General features: G+C 43.8%; 1 protein-coding gene across 1 annotated transcript; it reads right to left on the reverse strand.

Moving 5' to 3' along the window:
• Positions 1-741: 741 nt before the first annotated feature.
• VDAC1 (voltage dependent anion channel 1) lies at positions 742-23,613 on the reverse strand. The gene is made up of 9 exons (XM_080997268.1): positions 23,431-23,613; positions 11,565-11,634; positions 10,467-10,516; positions 10,158-10,310; positions 10,009-10,061; positions 5,609-5,836; positions 4,915-5,065; positions 2,447-2,504; positions 742-1,746 (listed from the first exon to the last, which is right to left on the reverse strand). Exons 1-9 carry the CDS (start codon positions 23,527-23,529, stop codon positions 1,655-1,657), a joined length of 954 nt encoding a protein of 317 aa, XP_080853394.1. The 5' UTR covers positions 23,530-23,613; the 3' UTR covers positions 742-1,654.
• Positions 23,614-23,675: the final 62 nt, after the last annotated feature.

Consider the following 23,675-nt stretch of genomic DNA (forward strand, 5'->3'; position numbering starts at 1 on the left):
GTCAAGGTTATTCATTTGCTGATAAGGCTGTAAACAAACTCCAAGGAATGTACTTTTTCCCCATCATGTGCATTGCTTGTGATGAAAGCAACTATAATCATAGTGCAGGGGAAAGGGTAGATCTCTCAAACAGATGTGCAATACCACAATAGAAAGTCTTATATGGATCTATTGTGTCATCCAGGCTCTCATTCCTTCCATTCCTCCATCTTCCAAAATGTCTACCCCATACCAAAAGTTCCTCAAGACACAGACCTACATTTTTTGTGTATATTAACTCCATGTACACTGGGGGAGATATCGGCATGCTTTGGGAAATCCCAAGGTTTGCAGAATTCTTTTAAACAATTTAACAAGGAAAAAATACACGCACACCAAAAAAAAAAAAAAAAAAAACTGAATCCAAATGAGGGTGGATTATCCCATGAAATGTTGAGGGTCAAACTGGAAAAGAAACCATGGAAACAGTGGGGAGTCATGAAGTATCCTAGAGGAGAATATGACTAGTTAGCATACCTGTTAGAAAGTGACTGCAACGTTGGGGGGTCTCATTTGTTTCCATAATAACCAAAAGCTTTCATACTGAGGGCTTTACTGGGATATACACTCATCTGTTTGTTCTGTCTTACAACAGATGGGGGGAAAACACCTATAAGTTGTCAAGAGAAATGTAGCCATTGCGTTTTGTAAGAACACAGATGGAGATGCTAAACCATTTAGGAAAACAGACACAATTAGAGATGGAGTTTCAATGTTTTATTCAAGTTGGGTTTGCTTGTTTGTTTCATTTTAAGTGGTGTCCAGTACAGCATTTTGGGGTCTAATGCCACACAAAAAAAGATGGAAGACTGAAGATGTAACCATTAAACTGCTAAAAAGAGAGAGGAGGAGAAGTGATAGAAACAAAGTCCATCTTGTTTAATGCAATGTCACTAGGTGATTACAGTTACAAAAGACTTCCCTGCTTATGGCTCTGTCGTACAAGCTTTTCCATAATGAGTGCAAGGGAAAGAACCACAACACGGGGTGTGATTTTTAAGTGGTGTTGGCTGAGTCACATCAAACTTTCTACACGCCAAAGTTATACGAAGTGAACACTCTAAAGCACTCCAAGGACAAGCTGTTGGTGTAGGAAGAGAGCTGAAGGTGTAGGAGGGAGAACTAAGTAAGACTTAAACGTGTGTGATGCATCTGCCTGAGCAGCCCCTTATCAGACAAATTTGAACGCTCCGTCACAGAATGAAAGCCTGCTAATTCAAGTGACAGGAAAAGGAGCTTCCCAAGCACTTGGATGGATTGGCATTCTCATAGCATGAATTCCAAATGTTTCAACCATTTCAGGAACCATTATCTTAAGAAAAAGGTTCAAGACAAGAATCAGACCTTCATATTAAAAGCTGGTAAGTATGGCATTCTAATAAGCAACATTCCCCCAAAGGCCTGGAACTGGAGGGAAAAAATCATCACCGGCCTTCTCTGAAAACACACACTTTGAAGCTTAGCCTTCTTTAACCAGGTTCAACATGACTGACACATGGCAATAATTGCATCCCAGACATAAAACATTGAAAAGTACACTAAATTCGGAAGGTAGCTATGCTGTATAGTATTTCAGAATTAATCACCAGAAATAACGGTGGTACAATTCCTTCCTTCATGCTTCAAATTCCAGTCCTAGACCTAGTTTGTGGCCACCTGCATTGACATTCTTCCCATCCAACAACGCTGACAGTGTCAATTTAATACCTGCATAGCAAAACAGGGAGAGAGAAGATATGAGCATTCATACTTAGGAACATAAGGGCAATGCATACAATCTGACAGAGATTTCTGCCCGGACAGTTTCCGACTGCCGTGTTCTGGCTATGTCTGGGAAATTCTGGACATATAGGAAGCCTATCTGAGAGATGTATGAGAACTAGACATACAATGGATATAAAGGGTTAATTAATACTTTCCTGATATAGGACAGTGGTTCCAAAACTTCAATACAACTACCAAGAAACCTCACTAAGCTATTTGCTTGCCATTCCTTGTGATGTCAGCATTAGCAACACTGTCCTTTGACTCACCCTCTTTTAGTATTTTAGATTTGATCCAAGCAAATGACTACAATAAAGCATGATCAATTATCCATAATTCTTACACAGACTGATCAGCTTTTTCTGTCAATTTAGATTTAATGTTTTTGGCACTGTAGTGGCAATTTTTTTGAGGAAGTACAGGAAAAAATATAGAAACCAGATGGAGTGGCATTCAATCGCCTTCACAAGAATTCCAATTTAGATAAAAATAAAGCCTGAAAGAATTGATCACTAGGGTTGAAGAATAATCAGGCTTTCCACACAGCACAAGCATACAACAAAATCAAGCATGTCATTTTCTACCATAACCATTTGGACAGAAAAGGTCAGCAGAATCAAATACATTTCTATTCCATGCGTACCTGGCTTCAGAGTCTGAGTATATCCTAAACCAATCAGACTGGAATTATTCACTTTAGCCTGAAAAACAAAAGTGAAGATATCTTTCAAAGTTCTTGTTGCAGATCATAAAAAGAATTGTGGAAAACAGAAATGACAGTTTATTTCCTCAGGGGAAGGAAACTGGGAATTCAGAAAGCATGTGGATGTGTATTTGAAAACGCAGATCTTGTTGAGTTCAACAGGTCTCCCCCCGCCCTGGCCATCCCCATCAGCTAAATGTGCAAAGGACTACTCATGCATTTCCTAACAAACTCTTTACTTTTGCTTAACAAAAGTTTTCTCCAGGTGATCAGTACAATATTGTGGCTTGCAGCTCAAATGGCACAAGTAGAATGAACTTAGGCTGTTGGCTTGTGCCAGTGTAAAGGGAAAGCAAATGGAAACTTATACCGCACCCCACCCCACCCATTTATAAATTTGAACCTAAGGCTAAGCATGATGTTTTGCTGCCATGAATCATTTTAAAAGCTCTCTGCAAGTCATCCAGTTGCCAGCCAGCCTCTATACTGCAGACAAAATACGGAAGGCTGGCCTTGAACAGGAGAGCCCTCGCTTTCCACTCTCCAGAATAGCTACTGCAGGTGTGTCATGCATTATTCCAACCAAGGAAATAATTAATGAAAGGGGTCGTCAACTTCTACCACAGCTCTGATTGCCTATTGGATCCTGCTTTTCACCCTGCCCTCGTGCCTCTACTGCCCGTCCCCGTTGCCCTCCCCAGTGGGGCCATGTCAGGCACCTGTCCACAAGTGGAACAAGCAGGATAGAACCACAGCCACCATAGTAAAGACCAGTGTTTTAAAGCATAAATGCTACTGAGGCTACATGTGGGGCTATAATAATTAATGATGGTGATAATTTATTATTTATATCCCGCCCATCTGGCTGGGTTACCCAACAGAATATTAAAAACACGATAAAACATCCCCAGGGAGGAAAATGCAGAGGGGGTTTTCAGGTGCAGAGATTTAAAATAAAAAATGTTATGATTCAGATGTGACTGTGGGGCAATTAGTCGTACCCAGCAAAATTTATGTGGAGTAGTGAAATTAATGGGCTTAAGTTAGCCATGTCTATTCATTTCAATGGGGCTACTCAGAGTAGAACTAACATTGGACACAACCCTATATGTCAGGCATAGGGGACCTTTGGCCCTGCAAATAACAACAATAATAATAATTTATTTATTATTTATACCCTGCCCATCTGGCTGGCTTTCCCCAGCCACTCTGGGCGGCTTCCAACAAAAGATTAAAAATACATTAAAACATCAGTCATTAAAAACTTCCCTAAGCAGGACTGCCTTCAGGTGTCTTCTAAACATCAGGTAATTGTTTATTTCTTTGACATCTGATGGGAGGGCATTCCACAGGGTGGGCACCACCACCAAGAAGGCCCTCTCCTCCGCCTTGCCCAGCGGCAGACTTTGGGCTTTCAAATATCAGCAGCGTCCTGTGTGACACCAAAATTCAGCGCCCCCCCCCCCCTTGCCTTCCATTCTAAGTCATTGTTGTGGCACCCTCTCAGCTCAGCGCCCAGTGTGGGTGAACCAGTCGCACTCCCCTAAATCCGCTTCAGATGGAAGAGAGAACGAGCCAGCCACAGGTGCAGCAGCTCTTGCAGTACTGCTAGTTCAAAACACACATAAATAAGGTTTGTTAAACCTTTTGGCTCATTCTCCCTTCTATTCTTTAGCCAGTTGTTTCATGAGTCAAAGGAAACGATGAGGAGATTGTCTGTGCAGCTGCCATAGCACAGCACTGAGCGAAGCTACGGCAGCTGCATACACATCCCAGCAGCAGTGAGAAGGCGTGGTGGTGATAGTTACTCACAATGAGCAACTAGGCAAAGTGCTAGATCTACAAAGCTGTATTGCTGTTTTCTTGTTTCTTATCAACGAGTCCATGTTGTTAACACCCAATGTATCTGAATACAGCTGAATAACATGGGGAAATAAATTAAGAAATGTGACATTAAAGGGAAAGCAAATGGAAACAAAAAAGATTTCGTGTTTATGAGAGGTGCTGAGGTGCAAGTGTCTCTTTTCTCTCAGGGCTGCTTTCCTTGCCTGGACTTCACTTGATAAGTGAAGCAAGAGGAAGCAGTGATTACCAGGTGACGTAGGTGACCCAGCAGATGGGTTGCTGTTGCTCTCCAGGAGGGGGAGGGGAGGGCAGCAGGAAGGTCTGTGCATTGGCAGAAGTGCAGGACTGGCTCTGCTGGTGCTTTTGCACTGCACCAACCTCCCCACCACCTTGCCCTTTGCAGGAAGCAACAGAAACCCACCTGCTGGGAAGCTGGCATAGCTTTTCCACCCCACCTGCTGAGCTGCTTCTGTTAAATGGTCTTGGAGTTCCAGGAGAATTAAGCAGTCAACTTCTGTAACAGAATAAATCTCAATGAAAATGCGTGTCCACATGTTACTCACAGAGAAAGATGCATCTGGGTCAATTTGATATTTGGCAGCTATTCCAAAGCGGGTGTTGCTATTTCCAGCTGTCCAAGCAAGATTGACGGCAGTTTCCAACTTATTATTCACCTTCTGATAAATGGAACCTCCAAATTCTGTGCCATCATTCCTGTAAGAACATTTTTCATACTTTATTGTACAGTCATTTGTGGGAAGTGTGCAAGCCTAGGCATGGGTATGTTTCTTTTTTGTAATGTTTATATTGTTTAGCTTTTCATCATTTGTATACTGCTGTGAGATCCTACAGGATGAAGGGCAGTCTAAATTACAATAAATTATATATAGTGCTTTAAAAAAACACATGAAGGAAATATATTAACAACATCCTTTCACATTTTTTATTTCTTCAATAAACTAGTGTGAATTTAAGTCTGTCATCCATTCCAAATCATTTCTGAACCCAGGTCTCCAAACCCTTCATCTGGGTTTTGGAGATCTGGATTTAGAAATGATCTGGAAGGTCCTATATATTTGAATAAATATAAATTTGGATAAGTGAAGATACAATCTTCCTCCTACCAAAGCACATAGTGATGTTTAAAGAATCCAAGTTATTGATAAAGAAACAGTACCACCTTCCTTTTCACCAACTTGATAGGCTTTTTTTTCCTGTTACAATACTTTCCCAATATGCAGTCTTCCCAGTACTTACACATTGGTGTGAAGCTGAAATTCATCGGTCTTGTAACCAACAGCAAAATTGCTCTGAGTTATTCTGGACTTAGCAGTCTCAAAAGTCATTTGGTAACCAGCCAGCCAACCTTCATAGCCAAAGACAAAGGCACCACGTATTGAAGGACCAGCGATGTCAAAATCCATGTCACAGCCCAAGTTGATATGTTCCCTCTTGTATCCAGACTTGACTTTAGCATTCTTCTTCCTAAAAGGAAAACCGTGCTTTACAGTATTCATTTTAAATCATGCATTCTAAAGCTATTTCCCCCTCACTGCTATGTACCAGTCCCATGCATTCTTCACAGTTGGAGGCAGAAATGTTTCTGAATATCAGTTGCTGGAAACTACAGGAGGGAAGTGCTCTTGTGCTCAGATCCTGCTTATGGTTTTTCCAGAGGCATTTTGGTTGGCCACTTTGAGAACAGAACGCTGAAGTAGATGAGTCATTGACATGATCCAGCAGGCTTCTCTTATGTTCTTGCCACCACCAGAAAACTTTAGCGGTAACATGGAGACTGCCAACACAAATTAACCTCTTTCTTTGTATGCTGAGCCGCTTGACAGGCTATAGTCACCATGCATAAGCTGTCTTAAGCTGCTACCTCATCATGCACCTGGTGGCTGAAACAAGTAGGCCAATTTTTTCAGCCTCTCCATTATTAGAGATTTTAAAGCAAAAACTGGATGGCCACCTATCATGGAGGCTACAGCAACAAATTTATTACATCAGCAGGGGACTGAACTAGATGATTTTGATGTCCCAATTCTATGATTCTAACCAGGAATCAGTCCTGTTTTGAGCTGTTGAAATAGGCACTGCACTATTTCAATACAGGGGACTAATGATCAATGCAGTAGGTTAGGAAAATTATTTGGAACATTATCTGAAGATATTGACTCAAAACTGATGGCTGGCAAACATTTTACTTGCAATGCCTTTATCACCAGGCACCCTTCCACATGCTGGTTAAATTAAGGACCTACTTTTTTACCTGTTATTAATCAACCACATTATTTCCTCTCAATTCATTCAACCTGGATATTTACACTGAAGCCAATTGGAACACTGAGATGATCCAAGACCAAGACCCCAGGTGTAACAGCTCGTGGTTCGACATGACATGCACCCCAGGAGGGTGACTGCTACATTAATCGGCAGACACATCCCTCTTTCACATACCGGCACCTCCATTTCAAGTTTGGAGAAGAGGCAAACCTCAGAGCCACCTCAAGAGATCACAGTTCAAGGTTCACTGAAGGCAGGTGCTATCAGTAACGCACACCAGTCCTTGTCAAGCAACACTTTCACTACTTCATTTATATAAATGGTGTCACTTAACCACATAATTAATTCAAGGGATGCTGGCCTGCCTCCATTTTCCCTGGGATTAATTGAAAGGACATGCATATCTGACATTTGTGACTCCTGAACAGCGTGGTATGTTTTTTAAGGAGCTTTATATGGGCAGGAACCTGCCTAATATTAGGCTAGACTATTTGTCCATCTAACTCAGAACTGATTAGACTGACTGGCAGTGGCTTGAGTCTTGGGTAGCACTTTCCCATTACCTGCTATCTGATCTAGCTGGAGTTTGCTGTGCATGTAAGGAACATAGGAAACTGCCTTATACTCAGACCCTTAGGCCAGTGTTTCTCAACCTGTGGGTCCCCAGATGTTGTTGGACTACAACTCCCATCATTCCTAGCCAGCGTGACCAGTGGTCAGGGATGATGTGAGTCGTAGTCCAACAACATCTGGGGACCCACAGGTTGAGAACTGCTGTCTTAGGCCATTAGGTTGGTGCTGGGCATTCAACTGGGTCCTTCTGCATGTGAAGCACAGGCTGTACCTCTGAACTATACTCCCTCCCTAAAGGATGCTTGTGTGGCACTGATGGAGAAAGGGACAGTCATGAACAGTCCCAACTAGCATCTCAAGAAAGCTGCCACCTTCCTTCTTCTCTTCCCATCCACCCTGCGGTCTTGCTTGGAAGCCACAGGGAAAACTTCCTTAGCCATTCCCCAGCTTTCTTTGCCAGGCATGTCGCACACCCTCTCTTTCAACTCCCAAACTCCATCAAGGGACCCACTTATAAAAGGAGAGCAGGGTCTTTCCCCACTGAAGCCAGTGGCTACGCTGGGGTGTTATCCCAACATGAAGGAAGCCAGCCTCCTCTGTGCAGCTTTCCTTAGCACCTCTGCAGAAATCAGGGACAGGTTATCCCATCGCAGTGTGAAAGATGGATGGGGGGGTCTCCCTTGTGTTAGCAAATCACTCCTCCGTTGCTGATATATGACTGGTAAGTCACATGTCTGTGTTTACTTTCCTGAGCTGGGAAAGTCTGAGGATGGAAGTTACATCTTATCTCTTCTGTTATGTCTTGCTGTTACACTGTGTTTTTCTCTGTGTGTCTGCTGCTGAACAAGAGAGCAGACGCCATTATGATTTGTCCTGTAAATATTGCAAAATGAATCTAAGAATGTTTACATTCATATTTCCAGTCATCACTGCAGACTCTGCTGATTAATAGCGTGCACAGGATCATCCGACCTGTGTCCCTGAGTGCTCCGGGATGAAGACTGATGTCCATCCCAGGGGAGCGCAACACCGGACAACGCCCAGAGAGGCTTGTCTCATACCGGAGGCAGTGGGGGCCCCCAAGGCGTGTTATGGACACTTTGACCTCATATTGAGCTTCAGAGGTGCTCCAAGGTACCAGGTCAGGGGAGAGGTGTGGCTGGTGGTGACACTTTGATTGGTTATGAAGGTTAGTCAAAGTTTGCAGACACCTGCACCAAGGGAATGACAGGACTGAGGTTCATCGCTCCCACGTGTGGTTTCTGCTGTGCCACCAATGAGGTATCAGGAAGGCAAGAATGGAGACAGAATGGAGGACTCCTAGTGGAAAGGATTACCTGTCGCTGGAGTCCAGTCCACACAAGCATTCCTCTCAATACCCACTCACTTGGAAAGGGGATTTATGGCTCTGTGTCTTACCTGCCTTTAAGATGTAGCCCTCCTCACTCTGCTATCAGTAATTCAGCTGTTTTGAAAATGCAATTTCTGAAATTGGGTTGCAAAGGGCCACACTTAATGCAACACTAAACACACAACATGCTGCGGCAACTTTTGTCCTTTCATTGCTAATGGCAAGTACAGGGAGACCAGTTTTCATCAGGACTGTGATGTCGGAGTGGGGAGTGGGGAGGAGAACCACTGTGGTTCTGATGAAAATCAATGTTCCCTGTGTCTTGGGTGAATAGCAGCTCTGCAGAGAGGAATTTTATTTAGCACAATGGTGAAGGAGGAAGGAGTGAAACCACTCCTTTCCTACATTCCGCAGTCCCCAAAGTGAATCACACACACCCCAATTTGAAACAAAAAATATGCAACAACCAAGAGGTGCATTTAACACCATGTCTAAATTGGGTCTTAAAACGGCTAATTCCCAAATGGACATTTTAAAATCACACCAGTAATTAAAAGGATCTATTTAATTTAATAATTTTAGTAGATCTCTGATTTAGAGCTTCGTGTCAATGCTAAGGTGGATGCCACATTAACCCCTGGTGCTTTTAGCAAAGGTGCTCTGTCATTTTACATTTTTTATTCCCATCCAGGTAAGCACTGCTAGTAAAACCTGAGTTTGTAATGATGCTGCAAAGCCAAATCTGGAGGCTATGGAGCAGATACTCAGTAATCATTCTGAGATTGAACATCCACAACTCAGGAAAGGGACACCACACATAATGAATGCAGCCCTGATTACTAGAAATGCAATGCGCTACTTTTAGCTGTGCAACATTCTGACATCAGGAGCATTTAGAAAGGATGATAAAAATGAAGACGCACACACACAAATATTAAGTACGTATAATCCCCCAGCTGCTTAATCCTCCTGGCCCACATAACATGCAGGAAACAACCACAGCATCAAAACCTTTCATCCAACCAAAGGTGTCTAGCGTTACAGCCTGCAAGAATGGAGACCAGAAATCCAGCTGGGGCAGGGGAAGAAGAGGCGTCCCAAATAGCACAACTTAGTGGTAAAGAGTGAGACAGTTATTGTTAAGTAGCACTAAATAGACCTTGCACTGCAGGCTGTTGGAAGATGTATTTTGCATTTATAAGACCCACATGTGCATCTTAAGCCAAAATTAGCAGCAGTTATGACAACTGGCTCAAGTGATTAACTATTTTAAATAGCACCACACTTAAGTTTGCAAAAAGAAAAGACCTTCATGAAAAGGGGAGGGATGATCGCACACAAAGGATAATCACTAATGCAGCCCAGATTGGAAAGATAAAGCAATTTAAGCAGACAACTAACAACAACAAAAAGGTTTTTCTACTGTATGAATGTACCCACTCCTTACCCAGTGTTAGGAGAGAATGAGGAGTCAAAGGTCAGCTTCAGTCCATGTGCAAGCTGAACAGAAAAAGAAATTCACCAATTGCATTTGTAGTTTGAAAAGATGAGTACTTAAAGAGTTGAAAAACTGCCATCTTTCAATATAACACTCACCTGATCTTCTAAAGTTATCTCTGTGCCTAGTGTGTTGTCTGTGTTCCACTTCTCTGTGAATGTCAAGCCATATTCTGTCCACCTGTACTTGGTTTCCAAACTTCCAGAAACTTTGGTTGTTTCTGTATTTGCTGAACCTGAGCTTGTAAATTCCTAAGGACAAAATGCAGGGTGAAAAATTGTTTTTCACAAAGTCACCTTACAGAGTTAGAGAAATATACAGGCCCCTGTCCAAGTAGACAGGTGGCTTTATTGGAAGTGTCAATTAAAATGACATGAAAAAATCATGTTTGGTCTTTCTCTACTCACCAGTCCATTTTCAGATTTTGTTTTCAAATCCAACTTTATTAAGCCAAATCCTAAGAAAATATAAATAAGCCAGAATGATGTCAGTAACCATCTGGGGCAGAGACAAGCAGAGATTCTGATTGAACTTTCATAAAATGTAAGTCTTCTATGCAGGAAGAAAAGCATTTAAGAAGCTACACTAATTTCTGCAGCTTGCAGAAAGTTGGGATATGATTATATTCACATGATATATTACCTAGCCACAGGACAATCAGGATAAACATGATAAACTTTTGCTGCTGTTCTTACAAGAAGTAAAATGAACAGCATTTTTATATATTTCAGTTGATTGGTGTGTTTTCAGTTGTATCTGTTTTAATTCGTGTTGTGAGGCAATACTGGAAGAAAGATAGGATATAAATAAAATGAATAATGGGAAAACACATGGTGAGATCAATGATTCCATGATATATTTAACAGAACACAAACAGTTTTCTTCAAAGGATCAGAAGGCAAATTGCTGAAATAAATACTCCAAAGTATTTAGTACACAAATTCAAAGGTAGCTGGGACTTGGCCCAAATTTACTCCCTTCCACAGGTTGCCGAGTAAAGTGACAAGACTGATTACTCAGGCTGACAGCAGCTGGATAAAACTGTTAATTCAGTCTGGTCAAAAAAGGGACATGTCTCCCCTTGTCTCTGCCACTGAAAAACAATTTAAAAATACACAATTGCCAACGCTGCCTCCAGATATACAGTTAGATGGGCTTAGATAGGCTTTTACAAAGTGGGAGCTACATCCGAGAACTATTCTTTGCATCCCTCTGCTGCAGTTTACACCTTGAAGGACATGAGCTATACTCATAAATACATACGGACAGAGAAGTCCTGTGCATCTTTAGTCAGAAGGTTTACTAAGTGAGCTAAATGATGCCCAGAAGCTAGTGCATACTGGGAAAGACCTATTCTTAGGGCACAGTTTGATCTATGTATATTGACTGTGATCTATAACACACACAACTGGCCAGAAACTGCAATTATAGTTGTGTGAAATCCTTGAAATCAACAACCCAGATAACCAGTGAAACACCACCCATTTCCTTGTGGCAATATTTACCATATCCCTTGGTGAAGATGTCTCGAGCAGATTTTCCTAGGTCAGCATAAGCAGGGGGAACAGCCATTTTCTGCCAAAAAAAGAGAAAAGACACTTGAGTTATGGTTTTGTGGAGAATCCAAACACCACAGTGCTTTTGTCATTCCAGAGGTCCAGCCACCAATTAACCAAAAAGCCTTTTTCATGTTACATCACTGAGATGCCCTCTCACTGGTCGCTATAAAAACAAACCCCACAATCAAGAACAGAGCTGAGTTTGCCGTGACCTTTATTTGTAATGTTGAATCACCTAAAAACATATATTGAAGAAAATTTGGACAAGAAGAAAACTCCTGGGGCTTTAATTTACTTTTTGATCCTTAACAACATGAACAGATCACAATGATCTGGGCTGCCAGGTGCATGTGAAACATGTCACTCTGAATCTGCTGAGTTAACAACATCTTCTCTCCTCCCCCACCCCTGATATAGAGCTCACTATTTATGTTTTCCCTTCTTCTAAATCTTTCCACAAAGGAAGGAGATAGTATGATTTAAGCATTTTTATTCTCTTTTCCAGCTAGCCTTGAAGCCCAAAGCATCCATCAGAAACAGCTGACGAAATCAAACAAAGCCATCAAAGCTATGCAATATTAGGATCTGGATCCAGCACCTTGTTAAATGTCAATACATAAAAGTTATTCTAAAAACAATCTTTCTTTAAGAACAGGAACCATAGAGATCCATTTCATAGTAATCAAGTCTATAACCACATGAGGTTAACAAATCTTATAATTGAGCTCAATGAAATAACATTTTAAAGCATCTTCTTCTGCAAGGCCAGTATGTTACAGATAAGTAGAGTTGCCTTGTAACAACCAAGACAGGTCCAACTCATGAGCCCTTAAATCTTTTACTCTTCACCCAGATGAATATGCAATAGTGCCTTATGGCTTATCTGACTCATTACACATGGTGCAGGATTGTTTATTGTAGAAACTGAAGATTCCACCCTCATTTCTTACATGGATTAGAAGATCCATTAGTATACTACTAGCTACACACCATAGGTTAGAAGCTTTATACTAAATAATTTATTTTGCCAATAAGCAACAGGCATTGAGGATCTACCGTATTTTTCGCTCTATAACACGCAGATTTTTTCTCCTGAAAAGGAAGGGGAAATGTCTGTGCGTGTTATGGAGCGAATGTGTGGTCCCTGGAGCCGAAAAATCAGACAAAAATCAAATCGGGCTTCACGATTGCTGAAACGGAACAAAGAGCAGGGAAAGCCCCTCCCCTCCAGGCAAGCAGAGGGGAAAAGAGGAAGCAGCTGCTTTCCTGCATTCTGCCTCAGGGTCTTACTGCCCACCCGCTCTGTTTTGTTGCTGTGTTTGCTGAAACGGAACAAAGAGCAGGGAAAGCCCCTCCCCTCCAGGCAAGCAGAGGGGAAAAGAGGAAGTGGTTGCTTTCCTGCATTCTGCCTCAGGGTCTTACTGCCCACCCGCTCTGTTTCGTTGCTGTGTTTGCTGAAACGGAACAAAGAGCAGGGAAAGCCCCTCCCCTCCAGGCAAGCAGAGGGGAAAGCAGAGTGTCTGCTTTCCTCTCTGTGCTTCGGAGGGAACAATGTTTGTGAAGGGAAGAGAGATTACAGGTTCAGCTTAAAATTCTGATTTGACTTCCTGCTTTTTGTTTTTGGGGACACACAGCATTCAAATATGCTTTCTTCAATTTAAAAGGATGAAATCCTTAAACAGTGTTTTGCCTGTAAATTCATGCGATCTGGAAGATTACAGTGTCTGTACCTCTTAAGGGATGGCAAAGCTTAGGTTTCGCTGCTAAATAGTTCTTAATGCAGTTAAAATGCTTTCTTCTGTCAAGGCAATTAAAAAAAATAAATATCAGGCAGCCGGAAAACATGCAGATGGGGGAGAGAGAGAGAGAGAGAGAGAGCGCGCGCTGGCTGGCTTGTGTGGGTGGGTGGGGGGGGGAACTTTTGCCTTCCTTTCCTCACGTTATAGCCCTCTCCTGCATTCTTAGCCTTCTGTGTTTTTCCTTCCCTCCCCACTTAAAATGTGGTTACAAAGCATGGATCCACATGGATCCTCAGGATCTTTGCATTGGGTCACCCCAAATTCACCATCAGAGCACACAGCATGTCCATGGCTACAGCCTGCCCCCCCAAAATCACGCACCCACTGTTGCCTGGGGCTGCAATGGTGCAAAAACGTGGTTACAAAGCATGGATCCACAGGGATTCTCAGGATTTTTGCATTGGGTCACCCCAAATTCACCATCAGATCACATGTCTGTGGCCACAGCATGAAGCACAAAAATGATACGTCCACTGTTTCATTCAGAATATTTTTTCCCTTGTTTTCCTCCTCTAAAAACGATGTGCGTGTTATGGTCAGGTGCGTGTTATAGAGCGAAAAATACGGTATTTCATATTTCACAGAGAGAATTATTTACCATAATTCCACCAAAAAGGAGAACGAAAAGTAAGGATATGCTGAACACCAAATTTTGCATGTCCCTAAACCTTTTTGGAGCAAGCACCACTAAGTTGTTGCTTATTTTGGCTCCAGACCAGAAGCAATTTGCTTTTACAAGAGAACTACCAGAGCACATATGTCAGATAGGTACTTTAGCAGTTATTCACAGCCTGAAGCGCTAAGTGCAACAAGCTGTTGCATGCCAGAGTTGGATACTACTCTTAGATAAGTCAAGAGTCTCAAGAGTCTCTCTTCTGGCTCAAATTGAACGGCTACATCAAGCAAACCGAGAAAACACGCTACAAAGAATCTTTCTGACCTAGTGACATAGTCAACATTCTTGAGGGTACACTGATTGAGAGATACAAACCCCAGGTGATACTAACTTAACTATTCTGTGACCGTCTCCAGGGTGCTCCAAGCCTGGCACCCAACTCAGTAAACTTAAAATGGATGCTCCTCAACTAATGAGATCTTTAGCAAAATGGAAGACCCGAAGGCCAAGAATCATATACTCAGCAGCGTAACTAGTTGCTCAGGTGCCTGGTGCAGCACGCACATCCTGCAACCGGGGGAGGGGCGAGCCGCCCATGGGGCATGAAGCCTCTCCGCCGCCTCCCCTTCAGCTGCAGGGCAGCTGAGGGAGAGGCGGAGGGCAGATGCATGCCCCAAACTGCCATTTCAGGCAGCGCAGAGCCTGCAGGCACCCATACCACCATGTCACTCCCAGGAGAGACGCGTGGCTTGGGCACGCTGCAGGCCCCGCAATAAGTGCCAGCCACATTTCGTTATGTTTGTTGACTGAACTAAAAAGTTTTGTGAGCCCCATTTTTAAAAAAACTCACATTTTTGTCATTTTGTCACATCCCCTCACTGATGACACCCGGGGCGGCCCGCACCCTCCCTTCCTCCACCACTGCATATACTCCAGAGGTTCCCAAACTAAGGCCCGTGGGACTCGTTTATCTGGCCCGCGACAACTCCTTCTGCCCGCTGCCTCCACCCGCTGTTACCGGCGCTGCGCTGCATGGCTGCCCACTTCCAGGTTGGAGGAGCACCGGAAATAGCTTGTGAACATGTGCAAGAATTATTTGCGCATGCGCAAGCGTTATTTCTGGTGCACATCCGGGTCAGAGGAGGCCCGTGCACATGTGCACAGGCTATTTCCAGTGCTCCTCCGACCCAGAAGTGCGCCAGAAATAGCATGTGCGCACGCGTATGGGCACACGCTTCCCCGCCCTCCATGCATTTGGCGCTGGAGACACCAGCCCAAGGCACGGTATGTTTGCTGACCCCTGGTATACTCAATACGTGTCACTGTGAAAGGCTAAAAGAGAACCATGAAATGTTAACAGATCTCAAAAGCAGTTGACCTGAATGTGAGCACTAGGTCAGAGAAGGGACCTCTCAAGATTCTACAGCTGTCTGGAGTGACTAGATCTGCGTGCATCTTTCCATGCGGCAAGCACTGTCTCTGCTCCGAAACCAGAAAATTCAGAGGAGCTTGTCTTCATAGGCCTCCTTCTCCAGTGCTGTACTTGTCCATTGCTATACTAGTGTGAACTGGAGGAAACAACACCTGGAACAGCTCCTTTACATCCTTAATGATGTTTTCGTGGTGCTCAGATGTGACAGCTATCAGTCAGGACAACTTCTATTCCAACTGGCTACAAATCCATTCTAAAACTCCAGCAGGTAGCACTGAAGAAAGCCATGTCACCAGGATCAGCTCCGGGGGTTTTCAAGAAAGCCACCACAGCACGGGAAACGTCAGCAATGGCTGTGTGATGAATCGATCATGACATGCCAGCTTAATGCAGCAGTCTAAACTATGCCTATGAAGCAGTGGGAGGTGTCTAAATCCCATCTTAGGCAATTACTGAAATTAAGGAATATTAAAAGATAATCCTGTATCTAATGAGAATTGAGTTCTAAGCAACTATTAACTTCACAGGGGATCAGGTGTCTGAAACAGACAATATCACAGTGTTTTTTCTGTGGTTAACCCCGATTAAGATATGAATCATCAAGGAGAGGAAAAGTTACTTGCTTCCTCTGTGCAAGAGCTGATCAGTCGTTTTAGGTCTGCGGTAGTTCAAAGACAACTGTCAGGCTCCACAAGTTGAAAGTTCAACGAGCTTAATGAGTGGGGCTGTGGGGTCTTAACAGGGCAGCCTGTAAATGCCCCTATATATCAGTTCTGGGATCTCAGAATGTGAACTCTGACTGGGTCATAAGTGAAACTGCATGTCAGTGTCTGATCCCAGCCTTGAAGATGATAAAGCTATCACATGACTCAATCCCTGTTCAAGGATATCACCAAGACTGAAATAGCAGGGACAAAATGCAAGTCAGTGTTAAGCACTCCTGACTTAGCAACACTAAACTCTGGCATCTGTTGTCCCACCTCATGATTCTGCAATTTATAGGATTATTACATTTTTAAAAGATGTTGTGGAAGCAAAGTTAGGTAGCAAGCTTTAGAAGCTAATTGTTTTAGAAAACACCACCTGGCAGGAATAGGTTGGAGTTCCTTCATACTCGGGTTAAGAAGCCTCCCTCTAAAAGAAAAGTAAGTTTGTTCTTGTATATCCCTAGCACTGAAGATATTATTATTATTATTATTATTATTATTATTATTATTAACACCCCGCCCATCTGGCTGGGTTTCCCTAGCCACTCTGGGCGGCTTCCATCAAAATATTAAAAATACAATAAAACATCAAACATTAAAAACTTCCCAAAAAAGGGCTGCCTTCAGACATCTTCTAAAAGTCAGGTAGTTGTTTATTTCCTTGATATCTGATGGGAGGGCATTCCACAGGGTGGGAGCCACTACAGAGAAGGCCCTCTACCTGGTTCTCTGTGGCCTCACTTCTCGCAGCGAGGGAACCACCAGAAGGCCCTCAGAGCTGGACCTCAGTGTCCGGGCTGAACGATGGGGGTGGAGACGCTCCTTCAGGTATACTGGGCAGAGGCCGTTTAAGGCTTTAAAGGTCAGCACCAACAAAACGGCATAAGAACTTTCTCTAAAAATAAATACAAGTCTGCATAGGCACAAAGGGATGACAAGTTGAAATTGTTCTGGACCCTTGGGCATGGAACAATTCATTTTTTAAACCAAAAGGAATTATTTGCTGTCTTAAAAAAACAAAAACTTTTCATATCTTATTTTAAGGGCACAAGAAAAGCCCTGCAGAATCAGGCCAAAAGCCCACCAAGTCCAGCATCCTGTTCTCACAGTGCACAGGTACCCACTGGAAGCCCAGAATCAGGCCCTGAGTGGAACAGCATTCTCCCAACTTGTGATTCCCAGCAACCAGCATTTGAAGGCAAAGTGCCTCTGACTGTTTTATCTTTCATAAGCAGCTTTGAGGTGTTGTTGTTTCACAACCGGGTGGCATATGAATTTTATGAAATAGATAAGAATACACTTCTCAGTCTCTGCAGTGAAAACCAATGTACATTAGGCAGTCTTAGTTCCAGCTTTGGTCAACCTCTGTCTTAGCACCCATCTCCATGCCACTTTCTGCTGATCCATCTCTCTTGCCCTTATTTAGTGCCTCTTCTGCAGCTGGTACAGAAACTGTGGGTTCTGCTTCTGCACCAGCTACAGCATGGGTAGGCAAACGAAGGTCCAGGGGCCAGATCTGGCCCAATCGCCTTCTAAATCCGGCCTGTGGATGGTCCAGGAATCAGCATGTTTATACATGAGTAGAATGTGTCCTTTTATTTAAAATGCATCTCTGGGATATTTGTGGGGCATAGGACTTTGTTCATTATTATTATTTTCAAAATATGGTCCAGCCCCCCCCCCACAAGGTCTGAGGGACAGCGGACAGGCCCCCTGCTGAAAAAGTTTGCTGACCCCCTCACTGCTACCTGAGCCCCAGATCGCTTGCCACCACCACACCCCAGCCAGGCATGAGGAATGGACTTTAGACCCCAATCAAAAGAGTTAAAGAGTAACAAGTAATATATCATTTTCACAGAATTTGGAGACGGTGGCAGAATCCTAAGGTACCAGCAGCTACAGAATGTCAGGGCTGATCTTGACACAGTGTTTGGTACTAAGGCAATCCATCCCAATAGGAGGAGCTTTGTACAAAGAGGTTTTCAGGTTTGGTCTTAATCACATAATATTGTGTTTTTCTCCAAGTAATTCAGCTTTCCTTGCTCCATTTCTTCACCTCCTTGCTGCTGGTTCGCAGTAACCCCCCCAAACAAGATGTAGCACACAGTGTTAGAAACTCAGATATATAAGCTAGGTGCCAAATGGCTTCTTAAACCAAGATTGCCATAGCCAAAACAGAATGTCTAGTTGCTATTTTGGGGTAAGACTGCTCTAAAGTCTTATTTTTCAAATGATGGACTGAGTGTGATTGAGTCTCAGTTAAACATCTGGCTAGTTCAGATGTCAACCTTGAGCAAGGTTAAGAGCTTTGAGAACTTAAATAAGAAAACTGACTTGATCCAGGGACAGTCACATATAAGAGGCCCAGTCCAACTTTTTTTTCTTAATGGTGACTGCTGCTGCTTCAGGCTGCACAGAGAAAGCAATTTGATTCCAGAAATTCATTCCAATTGTGCAGATAAAATATAACTGATAGAATTCTACAGGATGGGGTATCAGTGTGTGAAAACAGTCCATCTTCACTTGGTTGCAAGTGGTCAAAAGCCAGCTGGAAAATATGGCTGGCGCCTGACCAACACTGGTAGCACACCTTGCCACAAAGCTACTGTAAGCAAAGAATTTCTACATACTTTGAAACCTACCTTATTCTCCCCAACTTACTGTGTGAACAGGTGCAGAAAGCAATCAAACCTATGCCCTTCAGCCCACAGAACATGAATGATATCAGCCTCAGTAAGATTTACACATTCATATTACTAAATACAAAGGTGATTCAAGAGACTAATATTTGTTCTGACTTCCTGCTCCACAGTCAAACCTCCATAAAATTCCAGCTCTAACCCACACGCAGACTTCACAGTCATACTGACTGACGTGACATTTTGCATGGGATTTGACCTGACCACACAGAAGTGGTAGGAAAATGCCTTGCTACTCATTTGCTGATAATATTTTTACATAAGAACATCAGAGCCTGCTTGGTCAGGCCAAGGGTCATCTAGTCTTGCATTCTGTTCTCACAGTGGCCAACCACATGCTTATGGGAAACCAACAAGCAGGATTCAAGCACAAGTACACTCTCCCCTCCTGTGGCTCCAGGCAACTGGTTTTTAGAAGCATTACTGCCTCCATCCACTGGGGCAGAGCATAGCTATGATGGCCAGCAGCCATTTTAGTGACTCTCAAACTAGATACATAACCCGCTGAGGAAGAAATCCTACATCTGCTAACTTGGTCCTCCAGTGCTGCCCAAGCAATTGTTCACACTGTATGAGGTTCTGTTCAGTCACCTGTAAATGTTTCCTATTTCAGAGAAATAATTTCTCCCAACTATTATAGGCTGGAATCCATACCTTTTACATAGGGAATGTCTAAAGCACAGAGATGTGGCCACCACAGAAGTCAGAGCCAAACGTATCACACTGCAGAAGTGGAAAGTCGCCAAGTCTCCTGATGAAAGACCTCTTAGATCTTGCAGCTCGCAAGCAATAATACATTATATTAAAAGAAGGGTGGAATATACATTTCAAAATATCCCACATAATTTCTTGGAATCTTTTGCAAACTGAAAAGACGGATTTTGCTCCCTCTGCACCACCAACACTGATTTGTTTTCTCTCTCTCTCTCTCTTAATCTTTTTTCCATTGTAAAAATTTGATTACCAGAATAGTCAAATCAATATATGTAGTAACTGTAAATGGTGCCTTATTTAAGGCACAGAACTTGACACATCAATGACATGAAAGGCATGGGGCAGGGAGAAAAATGGGACATTGCAGATTTAATGCTACCTGTCCATTATCACTAACTGCATTGCTGGGAATTGGGGAGGGGGGGTTCTTTCATTGTATCTTTTTAAAACATTTCAATAAACAACAAACAAAATGGACCAAATTTCTTCTCTATATATCAAGCCACTATCCCTCCCATATGTCTATATAAACACACACACACACACACACACACACACACAACCCATTCCTAACAGCGCTAGCCTTATCTTATCTCCACTGTCACCTACGTCATGTCTATCTCATCTTTGCTACCCTCAGTCAGTATCTGACTTCTACCAGTCCTCGCCTTTTGCATCTAATGTTCCTTGGTGAGAAACAGTTTGCACTCAGCTCCTGCTTTCCTTAGGTGGTAAAAGGACAGTGAGTGCACAGTTCTCTGGCTCTGTGCTTTTACGTTGTGCATTTGAGGATTTTCTTTGCCTTCTCTCCAGTGATATCCATCCTGCAATCTTGATGTACCTTTCATATACTCATTATCAAGATCTGAATGCAGCATTGTGAGCACTCAGTCCTGACTCCACCCCCTAGCTGGACGAAGATACGGGAGAACAGGAATGACAGATGTGCCCAAATGTATCATTTCTCAAATAAATAAATCATGGGCAGAGCTTTGTGTTTAAAATATATGTTCCTTCAAAGCAACAGTATGACATGCCGCTGAAATGATAGGGAACTTGTTTACAGACTCACCTTGGATTTTTATTCAGAAAACAATTTTAGCTCCACATATTACAGGACTACAACTCCCATCATGCCTGAACATTGGCCATGCTGGCCAGAGCTGCTGGGAGTTGGAGTCCAACAACATCTGGAAGGCCACAGGTTTCGCTGCCCTGATGAAAGCAGATTTTATTATTTTTATTAGCATAGCTAATTCTCTGTATCAAATTTAGGCTGACATCCTATACAAGCTTACTAGTAAGTCAGTTGCATTGAACTCTATTATTGTTCTTAAATTTGCATATATAGCTGAGAATCTAACTGTAGCTTCATCATATATATGTATCAACTGAAAATCATGCTGCAATAACTTTTCAGCAAGAAGCTCAGGTTTGGAAGGAAAATACCTTCTTCTTTTGTGTTTTATGAATTAGATTTTGTTCTTACTTTGCCTCTAGGTGTCTTTTTAAATATGTTGCTTTATTTCTGCTACAGACTTTATGAAAACTGCTGGGAAGCCTTTTAACAGGGCATCTTGGAGAAGATTTCACCAATGTTGCCCACACATGAACAGTTCTATTGAAAGAATTGTATTAAAAGGAAAGCACATCACTAGTATATGTCTTGCTAAAAGAGCAGAGGCATATGCAAATGGAGCAACTGAAAAACAATAGCCTCAGTGTAACTTCCCACTGAGATCAGTATCTGCTAAATGTAATATGTGAATGGCTACATGAGTCTGTTTTGCTCCTTGGACACTTGTCTGGAAGACAACACCTGTACTGGCAGCCAGAATATTTACATATGACAGTGTACATGCTTCTTTCATACAGTAGCCTTCAATCCCTTGGATTTCCAGTCAGTCAACCTGAACCAGCTGAGGACATCTGACTTCTGCACATGTTATCACCTGCCGAATCAGGAACCTGTGGACATATATCTCAAGTGTATCTGAAAGTGGATGCTATCTCTCTGCATTGCTTTTGACAAAGAATCTGTTTGCAACCCCACTAAACAAAAAACAAAAAAATAGCAGGAGTAAAATGATGAAATTAGAGGTGGTGATTAGCATGCAGATTTTTCCTGCCATTTTCACGGGGGAATCAAGTTGGAACAGAAGCACACATGTGCAGAAAGGATGAGGGAGTAGCAACATTGTCCAATGAACACTGTAGCCACTGGTGTGAATGAAATTTAGCATGTCATGTAAAAAAAAAACACAGTTCCATACTGAAGTGTGAAAGAAACATTAGTCTCACATGTACTTTTAAAAGCATGTTTAGAATTGGATGTCATGTGTCAGTTTTGCTCAATACCAAAGCACATTTTCAAAACACACATTTATGTTTTATCCCCATACCTTTGGTTGTCAATGGCTTTGAATTTGTGCTAGTAGTTAATATTGTGTTTAATTCTATTACAAACAAAAAGGATTGTGACAGTATACATGGAAAGTTAGAAATATCCCAGGTATAATTAACTGTTTATTTGCTAGATATATGTAATGTAATAGGCACTGTAGAATTCTATCTACTTAGCAGCTATATTGGCCTTATGAATGGCACTAGGCTTCTGCCTAGGGCAACAAATACAATCTGCATCCAGCCATAATGGCTGCAAAAATCAGCTGCAAAAACAGATCACATTCAGATAGCCCTTTTGAAACACATCAAAATCAATCTGAGAATGAAGGTATTTCCCATTGCAGACAGTGGAATTTGAAGTAGCCATGCTCTTGAATATTGAAAACCCCTTGCTATTTATTTTTAAAATGACATTCCTTTAGAATTATCTACATCCATTTGAAGACATTCAAATACACCCAGCCCTTTGGGGCAAAACCTCATGACTCCATGTTCTCCACCCATTGAACTTTTGCCTTCATCCAGCAGATATAAGAACACGCAAGGGCATTAGGGGCATTTAGAGGTCAAGGGGAAGAACCTGAAAAGAGGAAACTGGAGGGAAGCAGCACCCACGAACAGGTAGCCAGGAAAGGCGACGACACTGCCACCTGTGCGCTGCATCTAGACCTTGCCAAGCCCACGTTACCGTGTCTGTGGCCTACCCCGGGGTCACACCATCTGGCCTCGCTACTACTTGGGTATGTGCTGCCCAGGAGCGCAAGGAGCATTCAGCTCGAGGCCTTTCCAGCGAGGAAGAAGAGCACATGGAGTCGGCGCGAAGCACGCTTCGCGCACAGAGGTCACCTACAGCTCGGTGCTGCTGAGCGCGGGGAGAAGGGGAGCGGCAGACCCCCCTCGTCCCCGTCTTCCAGGAGTCCCCGGCGGGGATGAGCTGGCACGCAGATGGCGCTGGCTTGGAAGAAGAGGTGTCCAAGGGCCAGCCGGGCACCTCTGGGAGGGAAGGATGGAGAGGCGGAAAGAGGTCTGATGGGAAGCAGATGCGCACGAGGGAGGCCCGCGAGAGGGCTTCTGGCGCCCGCGGCGGCGAAGCGAGGCGGCCTCGTCCAGGGCTTTCCGGGGCCTGCGGCGGCGCGCCGATCAGGCAGCCTTCGCGGCCTTGAAATAGAAAGGGCAAGGCGCCAGGGGTCGCGCTGGAGGGCAAGGCGATTTCTTCTCGCCATCCTCGCGACGGCCACCTCCCAGGCCTGCAGTGGCGCAAAGCCTTCTCCTTCCCCCAGCATCCCTCTCTCCGGCTGCGGCGGGCAGGGGAGCAGTGGCCGCGCCAAGGCCGCCTGCCCCGGCTCGCCTTCCCTCCCGATCCCTGCGGCGGCCCGGAGAGAGGCTGGCAAGCAGCCCCGGCGCCGCCAGTAGCGGCCGATCTGGCTCGTCCGCCTTACCGTGTCTTTGCCGTGGCCGCAGCAAGGCTTCTGGTGAGCGGCGGGAGGGGCGGCGGCGGCGTGGAACGGGGCGGATCTTGCAGGCGCCGAGGCCAGCATCGCGGGAGAGCCACGGGCAGCAGGCAGGCAGGCAGACGGACCCTCCCTGCCGAGCAGAAGGACGTGACTGCGCCGCCGTCGGACGCTGGCCGGTCGCGGATAGGCTGAGCGCCGGGGACAGGAGGGGGGATGGCAGAAGAAGCGGG

Source organism: Podarcis pityusensis (genome assembly GCF_964106645.2).
Source record: "Podarcis pityusensis genome assembly, chromosome: 2".
Lineage (NCBI taxonomy): Eukaryota > Metazoa > Chordata > Lepidosauria > Squamata > Lacertidae > Podarcis > Podarcis pityusensis.